Source organism: Boleophthalmus pectinirostris, unplaced genomic scaffold, assembly GCF_026225935.1.
Source record: "Boleophthalmus pectinirostris isolate CB_2022bp ecotype Guang Dong unplaced genomic scaffold, ASM2622593v1 HiC_scaffold_18, whole genome shotgun sequence".
NCBI lineage: Eukaryota > Metazoa > Chordata > Actinopteri > Gobiiformes > Gobiidae > Boleophthalmus > Boleophthalmus pectinirostris.
The window spans coordinates 15,597,736-15,611,770 of NW_026571133.1; the positions used below are offsets into that span (position 1 = coordinate 15,597,736).

General features: G+C 36.7%; 1 protein-coding gene across 1 annotated transcript in view; it reads left to right on the plus strand.

The window, feature by feature from the left end:
- The window catches only part of LOC110161610 (copine-8), a 131,559-nt gene that overhangs the window by 35,787 nt on the left and 81,737 nt on the right, over window positions 1-14,035 (plus strand). The window contains exons 3-5 of the mRNA XM_055153678.1: window positions 2,937-2,983; window positions 6,668-6,771; window positions 12,364-12,403. Of these exons, the coding sequence (XP_055009653.1) occupies window positions 2,937-2,983; window positions 6,668-6,771; window positions 12,364-12,403 (191 nt within the window). The remainder of the gene's footprint in view (window positions 1-2,936; window positions 2,984-6,667; window positions 6,772-12,363; window positions 12,404-14,035) is intronic.

Here is a 14,035-nt window from a genome sequence, read left to right on the forward strand (position 1 = left end):
GCAATAAGAGAATCGTGCCTTGAACAGCACCATGAGCAGTAGACACTGTGAGTGATGAAGACAATGCAGAACGAAGTGCAGTGTTGAGGCTGTTTGATTATGCTGAGAGTGGTGTGTTCAGGGCCCTGATCTGAAACAGTGTGACAGGGCGAGAGGGAGAGGGTTTCAGAGGGGAGAGAGCACAGTGGAGAGCAGCATAGAGAACACAGGTGAGAGGAGAGAGAAGAGGAGAGAGAGAGAGCGACACGAAAAGAGATGAAGAAAGAGCTGAGGAGAGGAAGGAGTGCAGAGGAGAGAGTAGAGAACAAAAGAGGGAGTGGAGGAGAGAGAAGAGGAGAGAGCAGAGGAGAGAGGAGTAGGAGAAAGAGCGGAGAAGAGAGCAGAGGAGGAGCAGAGAAGACAGGACTGAAAAGAGAACAGAGAAGAGAGATCTGAAGAGAGCGCAGAGGAGTGAACAAAGGAAAGAGGAGTGAGGAGAGAGTGGAGGAGAGAGAGAGAGAGAGAGAGAGATCAGAGGAGAGAGAGCAGAGAAGAGAGCAGAGGAGAAAGCGAGAGAGAGTCCAAAATCCACATGTCACCTGTTGTGTTAAAAATACACCTCAGAGAGAAATAGCAACTGATGAACTGAACATATACACGTCAAGTTCATCCAAAAATGTTTTTAGAATCAACTATTGTGGAAAATATATTTATTTCCATATTTTTTGTTAAGAATTTAAAATGTTTAATAAATAAAATTCAATAATAAAATTTAAAGCTAACATTAGATTTATTTTTTTAAGATTTGACAAACTGATGTTGATGCTTGTGTTGTATACACAATAAAAACACAATTAGTTTATGATTTTATTTTGACATACGTGTTTTTTTGAAACCAGTAATTGGCTTCACTATGTACCTATGAAATACTTGGGTGTTTGGGAAAATGTGAATGTTAAACTAGAGTTAAAATTGTATAAAATAGTTCTGAAATCATGTCATTGTTTTGTTATTTGCTGCCCTTTGAGGTGTCAGTGATATTACTCATGTGTTATAGTTTGATATTGGAACATACACTTACTGAATATTTCTCCTGTAACTGCATTCTCTGCAAATTGTAACAGCAGTGAACATTGATGAGTGCTGTACTGACTTCCCACACACACTGTAGTAAAGGGTGACCAGATTTTTTAAATTAAAAACTGGGACAAAGGTTGGGATAGTTAACATAATACATTTGTGAAAAGAGTGTAAAATCTATTAATAACTCACTTGTGGGTAAGTATATAATCTGAGGAGTTTGTATTGGTGCATTTTTTGCCTTATAGCCATTTTCAAGCACGGTTTTCTGTATTTTACCTAAACAATTGACAGTATATTTGCCTCTATGCTATTGGTAGGTATCAGATGGGTCAGAAATAGGGACACATTGGATAAATCAGTGGTTTTGGATAAGTCTGGAACAGGCGACTTGGGCTCAAACTGGGATGTCTGGTCAGCCTACTATAGTAAAACAGATGAACTGTGTCATGTGCAAATCTTTGTTTTACCTTTTGATTGAGTATTCACTGAGACGCATCCATCCTTAACACTGTCAGCTCAGGCTTTGAGGAGAACTTTGAGCCCTCAATACAGCTTGTTTAAAGCTCTGTTTATTTAGTCACACACTCTGCTTTCACTAAACTGCCTCTCCTGGATCAATGTTTGTGTATTGGCTTATAGGACATTCACTCTGGCTGTTCTTTTAAAAAAAAACATCAACATTTTTAAAGAGCCTCTATTGCACTGTTTTCTGATCAATGTTATAATGTTGTTTCCTCTTTTAAAACTATACCTGGAGTTTTGTTTTGTCATAATGTTTAACACACAAACCCTGCATATTTAGGTTGAGTTTTTCTCTCATACAGAAAGAACTCTGTTCCACCTTGTGGTCTCATATGGTAATACAGGAAGGGCTCCACTGTGTTTTTAAACTCCATACACGTTCACATCATCTGCATAATTACAGCCCTGGAATTGCTAATCTATACTGAACTAAAGGTAAAAGGAGCTATTAACTTGGTGGAACAGAGCATTTTGAGCTTTTGAATTATAGGCAGACTAATAATAAAAGATTACTCAAAATGTGTGGATATGTTTACAGTTTTTTCATTTGTTTTTACTATGTTGTTTTCTATATGCAACACTTTGGCAACAGTCTTTGTTAATGAAATGTGCTATAGAAATAAAGTGGATTGGACTGAATGAAACAAAGCACATGAGTATGTTTGTGATGAGGTAACAACATTATAACATGACTTAAAGCTCACAAGAGCCAGTTTTGTGTAATATTGGACATATAGATTTTTCAAATACATTTATGTCATAGTAGCTAAACTCTTCATTCATCCCAGTTATAGTTTTAGTTCTACTCACAAATGCCTTGCTCAGCTCTGCCTCCAGCCTCTGTTAAACACCAGACTATTTTGTAACATTCACAAAGATTATACGGTTTAATTTCTATTTAAATGAATAAATCCCCCCTCACACAAACCCAGGCACTGGCATCCTCACCTTTAAATAAATCACATAATATTATGTGCCTTCAATATTAGAGCTGGTGTGAACACAGACACTTGTACAGTCATTTTCTGCTCCTCCAAATAACATTAAAGGCATGCTGAAATGAAGCATGATAAATGACTCCAGTAATTTGCCTTTTAGTGGATTGCTTTGTTTTGGAAAATTGCAAAAAGCATGAAATTAGGATTTTATGCTCTCAAATTGAAAAATATGCGTGCCTGTTCTTTGATGTTGTTGTTATATTATGCTTTCATACATAATTTGTCAAGCTCTGCTGCCTTTGTTCTTTTTGTCCTTTTTGTCCAACTTCTCAAGTGAAGCTGGCCCAGTTTAAAGTGTTAGTATTGTTTCAATAGAATTTATTATTAATCTATGTTTATTTCCTTTTATTTCAGTATGTGTCCTCTACACGCAAGGAATGGGAAACAAAGAGTGGAGAGAGGTAGGTACTTCTAACACGGCAAAGATAGATCCTAGTGATGCTCAAATTCTGTGTTTGGTTCTAGAAAGTCAGACATGTTGGTGAATCGATCAGTGTTGATGTATGTGTCACATTTATATTTAGCCCTTTTAGAAGTAATAAGGCATATTTCTCATGCTCAGGAGAAAGTGTGCGCACAAATGAGAGGAAGTTAGGATCTGGAGATGTGTTTGAGCAGCTTCGATGCTAACACCTGGATAGGGGGGTCAAAGGTCACACGCTGGAGGCTTGGTTCAGCATGGGCTCAGTGCAAATGGAATAAGTACTAAATAGTGTCCATAGGAATGATAGACAAAGATTATTATGCTCAAGTGTTGTCACAATGCTACATTTTCAAACATGAGTTTGATAGAAGGTTAGACATACTAATTTTGATAACAATATGTATTAAATATTTTTTTAGTAGCTTCTTCTTGATTTGAGTAGATTATCACTACTGTATGGTTTTACACTAGTTTGACTAGAAATCATGTTAATTTTGCAGTACTAGTTTATACTAGTATTAAATAGTAGTTGTGTATTCTCAGTAAGCAGTGTGCCTACTGCCTACATACAGAGGGTAACCTCGATAAAATAGTTGTAATTTAGTAGTGGCTGAGGGATCTCTTCACAGGTTCACTTATAGCTGGGGTACCTCATTCAAACTGTGAAAGAAGGAAGCTGTATTTAAACTCAGAAACTCATTGGCACATTGTATGTGTATCTGGCACAGGTTTAGGTCAGCTCTATATATTTTTAGATTTCACATGAAGCAGTAAGGTTTACAGCTCAGTCAATCCACTCTCATTAGGCACCAAGTGCCTTTACAATAAACTGGGGAAAAAACAAAAGGAACTCATTCATGAAAAATAAGTTAGTATTGGATGGTCTGTGTGGAAATGGGTGGTCTTCCCCACATTCAATTTTCAGTGTCTGCTACCACATGAGCCACTCAGATTTAAAAAATTCCTTTTTCAATGTGAAATGGCGTATAATTCAGGCTCACATTTTTTAACAGGCTCAGTGCATCCTAAGAGACTATAAAGCTTGCATTAAAATATGAACACTTAACTCACAAGGCCTAGTTATTGTAGGAGTATAAACATAAAGACGTTTGCTTCCAAATTCAGAGAGATCCACCCACATCTTTCTTTTTTACATTACAAAAAGTGTAACTTAGAACTACTTCATTCACATCAGGTGCCATACAGACCAACTTCAAAAATAGAAACCATGTTGCTAAGAAACTAAAGTTTTGTTCTATTTGATTATTTCCTTATACATGTCTATTTGAGTAGAGAATCCAATGTAAAATGTGCAACAGATTAACATGCAAGTACAGTGTAGATGTGTTATGTATGAAGAGGCTCCTATGGAGGTGACAGGCACTCAGGCTTGTGCTGCATTCCATTTCTACTCAGAGGTTGGGTTTTCCAAGATTGTTTTGAGTTAGAAAATGCAACATGGCTGCGCCCTGTGTATTGATGAAGTTTGATATCCAACAGTTAAAATATTGCTTGTACTTCTGTTAGTTTGCCTTTAGTCACTGTACACCCACTTGTTATTGAGAAGACAGAAGGAGGTTGTAGAAGTTATCTTCATTTGTAGTGACAAAAATCAGGAAACAACAATCAAAATGTACGCACAAAAATGAAAGAACAATTGATATGATTAAGTGAACACTTGCATTGACCACAGTAGGTACTTACTAGGCTGGAATGAGGATATCCCTGTTATGGCGTCTTAACTAAGTGGATATTTCAAAGTGGCATTTAGCTCAGGTAATGAATTCTAATCTATGTAAATGACCAGAGAGATGTGCAGCCTCTCTCATTGGCAGTTATCCACAGTGGTGAGTGGTCTGTCATCTGCATGCATTATTAATAAGGCCCAGTAAATGCTAAAGTGTGACCTCACTGACCCCTATTGACTTGTGCTTGAGCTGATCCTGGTCCATTAGTTCAGAGGTGAATACAATCCTCTGTAACCACTTCAAACCAGTGCCTCTCCTAGAGAGAAACTGTCAAATTGGTTATTTCACTGAAGCCAACTTAATCGCTCAGTATGGTTTGAGAAAGGCTCTACAACGAACACCCATGTCCAGAGGTGGTGCTCAAAATGACATAAATCAATACTATATATCTTCTACTGGAGATTAAAATGTAGAGCCCGACCGATATATCGGTTGGCCGATATTATCGGCCGATATAAGCAACTGGAAGATATCGGCTATCGGCCGATATACTTGCTGATAGGGGCCGATATTTCACGTGGGCATGTTATACGTCGTTATAAAGCTTAGACTCTCTACATTATGTTCATTTAATCCAATTTACAAACATATTAATGTCCAAATATGTGGCTCCGCATCAGTATTTATCTGCGGAGTCATTTGTCTGTGTGTGTTCATACTGTCCCTGAACACACCCCCAGAGTCACGTGCGTTTGTTTACATCCACAGATATTGATCTAAACACTGAGATAATTTTTTTTTACGGACAATCGGTTTGAGTCTGCATTAAAAGGACTTTTATTAGTGCAGACCTGTGATGTGAGGATGAGCCTGTGTGAGCGGTGAGTGTTGGAAATACATTGACTTTGAAGCTAGTTTTTGGTTAGCTATTTGCTGCTGTAGCTCCCGCACATAAACAGGCTGTTTTCTATTGGTCTGTTGTAAAGTGACTATATTGGCCGTATATTTGTTACTGGACCAGCATTGATATGTAAATGAACTGTGAATAGAAGTGTGAATGATGAAATTTGCGCATATAATTAATTACCGCGGCGCGCACGTATTTACGGCTAAAGGCTAATAGCGATTGTTTATTTACTAGCTAGGCTAGTAGTGATGGGTCGGTCGCGAATGAAGCGGCTCTTAGAGCCGGCTCTTTGAAGCGAACGACGGGAGCCTGATCCTTATTGGGATTGGGAGCTGTGTTTTCTCTTTCTCTCACTTTTTTCTCTTCACGCTGCATGCAGACTCGTGGTACTTTGACAGCGGCAGTGGCTAAAAACGAAACTTTCAGAAATATGCGTGTGTATAGGGCAAAAAAAGAAACGTGCATACATATATTCAGCATAAAATAAATAAACCAGGACTAATCTTGGGGTCGAGAGATAGAGACCGAGTCCCGACACTCAGTCCTGGTTAAGTTCTGGTTTAGTCCTGTTTTACACATAGTTTAGATCTGTTTTAGTCCTGGTTTAGTGCTTTTTAAGTCCTGGTTCAGTTCTGGTTTAGTCCTGCTTTAGACCTGCCTTAGACCTGCTTTAGTCCTATGACATATCATGTAAAGAGGCAGAATAACAATAAATGTTGCCTAAATAAACCCAGTTTAAAATCCACAAGAACCAAACCTAAGTTTATTAAAAATAATTCAAGATTTACAGTGAATTTTTACATCACTAAATATATCGGCAGCGCCAACTTCCATTATATCGGTATCATATCGGCAACAACAAAATCCATATCGGTCGGGCTCTATTAAAATGCATAAAGAATAATATATCATATCATATCATATATATATAGCATATCTATCATATCTATCTATATCTATATAATATTATGTATAGTGTATAGTCTATAATGTTTTATATATATATATGTGTGTGTGTGTGTATAGTGTATAGTCTATAATGTCTTCTTTTTGTTTCTTTCAACAGTTTGGAAGAACAGAGGTGATTGACAACACATTAAATCCAGACTTTGTTCGTAAATTCATTTTGGACTACTTCTTTGAAGAGCGCCAGAACCTCCGCTTTGACTTGTAAGTAATGCACTGATGTGTATGCAACTGTCTAAACATATTTTTCATATTTGTTGTAGTTTCATCCTCAGTCTGTTCCTGAAACCATTAATTTCAGCATGCTAATTGGAAATCAGAGTTTCTCACTGTTCCCCACTCGTTATATGACACTTAATTTGCATCATGTGGAGAAGGTTAAGTAGACTGTGGTTTCCACTGGTACTTGATTAACTTCGAGTCATCGGACTCTGTAATATGGAGTGTTTTACAAAAAAAAAAGAAAATCCAATATTATTGAAAACCATAGCTGATGAATGCCAAGAGTGCAAATGTTTCTATTTAGAATAGCACAGTTCTCTATTAAAACCTCTTTCAGCTGAATAAATGAGGTATAATAACTGTATTATTATTTTTTATTTGAATATAAGATTATACCTAATAAATATGGTAAATATATAAGTACGTGTATTCTACTTTTCCTCAGTCTCCTCTGTGCTTCTGTCATGTTAGATCAGGCTGTTGATGTTTACCGGGTGAAGTGTCGGACATGATCCGACTTTAATACTGAGGCTAAGCACTATTACTCTATGACTGTAGAGATTATTGTACTCTGCTCATTCTATAGAACACGGTTTATAATTTGAGTTTATATAGTAGTCTTGCCGTCCAGACTACTGCTAGCTAACAATGCCAACAATAAAGGTCAAGGTGTCCAGTTTACATGCAAAGACGTGCGTCTAGGATGTCTTGTGTTTTTGCGTCTTCAGGTGTCAGCGCGACAAAAATCTGGCATCAACATGGAGCATCTTAAGCATTCAGGCGCATGTGCAGGGCGTCGGCATCATGAGTTGAAAAAGATGAACTTTTGGCGTTGGACTCTCTGGGTCAACCAATTAGGGACTACTATCCAGTGACATAGCGACATTATTACTTGGAAGGAAGAGAAGAAAGAGAAAGACCACAAACACCAGAACAAGAAATCTACACGTGTCATTAGCGGAGTATAAATATATATATCAACCGTAGCCGCTGAGCTGATCACCTCCGCTAATGGGTTTTATGTAATAATTATACTAAAGCCTCTCTCTCGACAAGGCATTCACAGACCGAAGCAGACGCCCTGGACGTCAGAGGCGCACAGACTGCAAATGCCTATTTTATCTGTTATTATTTATGGAACACCCAGTAAATGCATATTTATATTATTATTTATTATATTGTAGGCTATATTATTTTTCTTGATTGCATGTACATTTAAATTTCCTATGGTTTACCACTGCTCTCCTCTTTACTGCACTCCAAATGTCAGTGTCTCATGAACAGTTTTTATTGTCTAAGTCTAATGTAGGCCTATAATAGGCCCATAATTTACCTTTGACAACTTCATTGCAATCTGTTGCTCATTAATACTTCAGTGTTGTAATTTGGTAAGATTATTCTGTTTAGTTATGTACTGTTGCCCACAGTACGTTATTTATTCTCATACCTAAAAAACAATTAATTGCCCACTAATTGACTTCCTAACGTAGGTTAGGTCTAGCCTACCTAATACACATTTCAATGTGTCATCTGATTATTTATCACGTAACCTTGTGTCTTCAGCACATGCAAGATGAGCGAAACGTTAATATATCGTTCACGTAGTAACTGATGAACAGTGTCACTATGCAGCTAAAGACATTAGCCTTTAGTTCCAGTGGCAAAACAAAACAATCTTCTTAACTTCTCATCTTCTCCATCTTCCACTGATGCAGATCACATGTTTTGGTTTAGCCTTGAAGCTCAACCAATCAGAAGCAGAGAAGCAACAATCAGATTTGTAAATTTGTATTGGGCGTGTCTGAACTCAAATCAGAGGCATCCAACTAAAGGCGTCCAGCTCATTTTTGGCGCTGTGGTTTGAATCATAGACTGTATAAAAAAAACTGACTAAGCAAGTGTGATGTCACCCATAGTATTCCATGCTAAATGAAGCTTGCGATGCTAATGCTTACAGGAGCCAATTTGGAGCCAAGCTCTATGAAAAGGATTTTTTTGATGGACAAAATAGGGGAAAAAAAACCCCAAAGAAAAACAGAATCATGTAGAGCAGGTTAATACAAACATTTTAAGACTAAAATGATGAGGCTCACAGCAGTGAGCACAATGTAGGTAGCTATAGGAGCTCGAAGAGCCCACAAACTTATTTGGAATGCGATGGCTTGCACATTAGCTATTTCCATTTATATATACAGTCTATGGTTTGAATGCAGCTTTATGCAATACTAACAATAATTAGTGCACACATAGAGACACATTTAAAATTTTGAAGATACAGATTTGGTTTCAATCCCAGAGAAGTGTCCTCCAGTGTTACCATAGTTCTCTCTTCTTCTTCTTTACTATATACTTGTTAACTCAATTGCTTGTTTACGTGCTCTGCTGTGTCTAACCAAATCCAAAGCAGGTATTTGCTGCTATAGGCTCTAGCTGCATCACTTTATTCCTCTCCTTGAGTTTAATGGCATTCTCTTGGGTTTTGAAAGCTCTGAGAGAGATGGTTTAACAAAATAACAGGAATACCATAGATTGTACTTTTCTCATTTGCCGTGGACAGTGTATACAGACAGGCCATCGCATACGCTAGGGTTCCTTAAGCTACTCAAAGTCCTAGTATGTTAATAAGGATTTGGGAGATACAGCCTCGAATTGCTTCACATCCTATATACCTCATACATCTGCACATAATTTACTCTTATATACATGAATATATATTTTTTGTATTAGTGCTACTCTTATGTTATACAATTGTTACTATTATTAAAGTCTTGTACTTTTTGAGCCACTGTGTTAATTGTATCCTGTGCACCTCAGAGCTTTAAAGGCACAATATCTGATTTTTAGAGGTTTGATCCTATATTATGCAAAACTGACTCATGTGAACTTTTAGTCATAATGTTATAATGTTCTTACCTTCTCAGAAAATATACCTGAAGTTATGTTTTGTTTCATTCACTTCATTTTTGAATTTTATTTTATTTTTTTACCTTTCATGCAGCTGAGATTGTTAATAAAAAGTCTCCAAGAAGCTGTAACTTCAAAGTTAGGCAACTCCATTAATGAAATGATCAAAAACACAGTGGAGTACTTCCTGTATTACCTCTTAATGACATTACAAGGAGGAACAGAGTGTTTTCAGTTTGGGAAAAGAACACAGGATATATATGCAGGATTTACAGTGCAATTACAGAACAGTGTAATATTTGCCCTTTAATGTACCTATAAGTGCACTTTTCCTCCTGGTTCTTTGAATACTTGACCCAAAACAGAGCTATGATTCCAGATGTATTATCACCATCTCCCTGCTAATTGGTGCTCCAGATAAATGTGTAACATCTCATTCAAATGCGTGTAGATAACTGTAGCTGAGGTGAGGTCTTCCTTGTTGTTTGTGAGAATGTTGTGAAGACATATGTAGAGACACACTTTGTTCACTAGGCCATCTGTTTTTGTGTCAGTATTGTTTCTATTCGGCCTGTGTTTCATATTATATTGTCTTGTGCATGAAGAGCTAGCCTGTAAAGCATTGCTAATTAAGACTGCATTTTATTTGTGATGGAAGTCTTGCTGTCTTCAATCCCGTCTCATTTGTTTCTATCAAAAAAACATTATCAGCGTATGCAAGATTTCAGCTGTTAATGAAATAGCATTTGTCGCCTCGGGACTGTACAGATTGCTTATATGCACCGTGTGGTCTCACAGTGATTTATGAGACCATTTTATGTGTAATAGACTTCAAATGCGTACTCCTGTCAATCTCATTTATTTAAAGGGCACAGCAATTGCAAACCATTAAACCTACTGGCCACGCTGACCAATGTGCAGGCTGCCTAGTCGTTTAGGTCAATATATTGTTAATACACAGGCTTTTTGTTGTAATGGTGATGTATGTGCACTGCCAACCAGGATAAACAACATCATTTAGTGGTAGTGAATATATTCATTCTGCAAAGATAAGCACATTAATATTTTTATTGGGCTGTCATTAGTTTGAATTTGTATTATGTATTATTGTATTAATTGTATTTTTTTTCTTGCTCTTGCATTTAATCTTATAATTATTTGTTGTATAAAGTACACTTCACATTGGTATATTGACAATACATGAGATACAGATATTACTCCCTCACAGGAGAACACTAGACAGTTTATTCATTACTTTCTAAACTTTTTCTTACTCATAAGCTTTAACACAATAATACCCTTCAGTGATTTTTGGTTAAGATATTAAGGACAAGAATAGTCTTAATTATATTTTATATTAATCAGAGCATTCATTACCATTTCCTCTTGATATTTGTATTCCATAATTAGCATGATGAAAGCACCATTTTATCCCCAGGCCAAAGGAGCTGCTCTGTGGGTGACCTCTGCTCTGTGAGTGAATGTGGACTGATTAGCTCTGTCTCCTGTGAGGCCCTGGTCCTCCTGGGCAGCCATATTGGAAAGGTTTTCTGCTCTGACAGTGTTTATTAAAGCTGTGTAGGTGCACTGGAGAATAAAGAGAGGAGAGAGAGAGAGTAGGACTTAAAGCACAGCCCACTGTGATGGGAAACATGCTGATTGTCTGCACTTTTAGCTGTTCTGTCTTCAGTATCACTGCTCTATGACCTGATCACATGACTGGATAAAATCAAAGCTATATCATATTTGATACTATCATGGTCAGTTGTAAATCAATATTTCATAGCTACACAACAGCTAATATTTTATTTAATGATCAGTGATCAATGCTACAGGAATTAAGGTTTTGTCACTAAGTCATAAGTATAATTCTATTTTATAAATATAACCATTAATTGTGACATAAAGGCATAGGTTTAGTCTTGAATTGGAGGTCAAAAAAATTACATTTTAAATTAAATTAGCAAACCTAAAGTCTAATGGTTTTATGTAGCACTTTTAAGAAACTATTTCAGTCAAGTAATTTCCAAAAGAATTGTTATTTGTTGTTCACTGTAAATAAGGGTTTTAGTCACAAATTTTTCCCCTTCAGTTTTTAATGACTTTGCTCATTCAAAAGAAATAATATTTAATTTGTGTTCATCTCTCTGAAACTCTATTCCAGTGGTAAGTTTATTAGACGCTGCTGTACAAAGAACAATAGAAAAATCAGATGTTGGATTCTTCTCTCAAACAGAAAATACACTATTCCACTTTGTGATGCCATGTGGTAATACAGGAAGTGCTCCACTGTATTTTAAAACTACATTCTAATGTACAACTTCACTAGAATCATTTGGATCATTTCAGCCCTGGAATTGCTTATCTCTACAGAACATCTACAGAAGCATCACTACAACATAGCTTAAAACTCACAAGAATCAATTTTGCCTAATACAGGACCTTTTCACTTTTCTTCAGTAGCCATGTATTATCTAAATAGTATGCATTTAATGCCGTTGCTGTCTTGTAGAGATGGAAATGCCCTTAATTCTCCCATGATGCACTCTGACAGCCTGTTTGGACCTATTACTGTTTTATACTGGTGTATAATGCTCCCCAGCTGAGCCTCTGTCGCAGTCTATAGCTTTACATTGGCCTAACTCTGCCCTTTCCTCCTCCACCCTACAGGTATGACGTGGATTCCAAGAGTGCCAACCTTTCCAAACATGTAAGTCTTGAGCTCAATTCATAACATTTTTACACCATAACTTTTGGGGTGATAAAATTCTTTACCACTAATCACATAAATGTTGATATGAAAAATGTACTGTATTTTAGTAATGTATTTGTATAGAGGTAGTGGCACTGCTATCATTAATATTAGCAGCAGTAGTAAAAATACAATTGTTACTAGTATTATTCTGTATACATGGGTACAACAATGTATGTAGGTGATATTTTGAGGACAGACTACTCAAAAGATCTCATATTTTGAATATTAATTGCTATGGCAACTGTATTAGTTTTAGTATCTGAAGGAATAGCAATTGTCAGCATTATCAGCATTAGTACACAAATTATACTTCTACTTCTATGCATGCTGTAAATCTGTAACATTAGAAGTTTGTACAGTCATTCAGTCTTGGAGTCCTATTTCCTCTGTTGCACTCATTAAATTCAATTAGCCTGATTTGTGCTTCATATCAGTAATTGTACCATTATAATAAGTGTGTTTATCACCAGCTTCACAGTACTGAACCTATCAAACAAACAGAGATTTCCCTTGTCCACTCTTTTAGCACTGTTTACTGCCATAGCTGTGATTAGCATAGCAGTAATTAGAAAGAACAATACAATCATTTGGTCTTTGAATAAGTGGGGGATTGTCGATTAAAGAGACTTGCTGTACCAAATGTCCCCAAACACCTAGTCCAATTGTACACACGCAGACATGAGCCATATTAGAAATGCCTTTGCTGGTATTTATAGCCTGGTTGTTTGGGTGAATAATTTTGATCTATATTCAGTGTTGGGTCATTGAATCCTTTTAGGAGAGCAAAGTAGCCGTGGCTAATGTCCCTAATACATGTGTAATGAAAGCATTATTTGGTCATTACGATCCATTTGGCACTTTAAAAGCAGCTTGTGTTTAGAGTCTGGTCCCTGTCAGATGTGAACTGCTGCCATTTTCACACTCAGAATACAGTCCCTGCCATCATTACAAGTGATGGTATATAGCCAGAGAATGTACCTTTTACTTTCTTTTTTCAAGATTTACTATGTCAAGATTTACTAGTTGATCAATAATTGGGTCCATTCAGCTCACAATATGATCATATTGCATAGTTTACTTCAGCTTATATGTATCATTCTGAGGTTTTTTTCATTATTAATGCCATAGCAATGGTATTACATGATGTAAATTAAAGTAAATTTATATGCACTTAATTATCAAAAAGGCATCACAACTGAACCTGTATTGCCAGTGTGTAAACCTGCAGATAGATCAGTATGGGATGGCCATTCTTCGTGTGAAAGTCTGCAGAATATATACAGGTACACTGAGAGCACTGATTAATGATTGACTGTGGGTGCTGAGGTTTAAGTAGTGAGGATTCAGATCAGAGAATGACATTTTATGTCCAACTGGATTTTAGCAATGACACTGGCAACCCAAATGAGAGACTTTCTGACATTTTGATGTCTTGAGAACCAAAACATTGCATAGTACTATTGGTCCTTTTTTTGATGATTCATGTGGGACATAGGTTACAACATACCAGACACAATATGCCTGCTTTAAGAATTAATCAGCATTAGAGGTATTATTAGTAAAAGCTATATTTTATTTGAACATGTC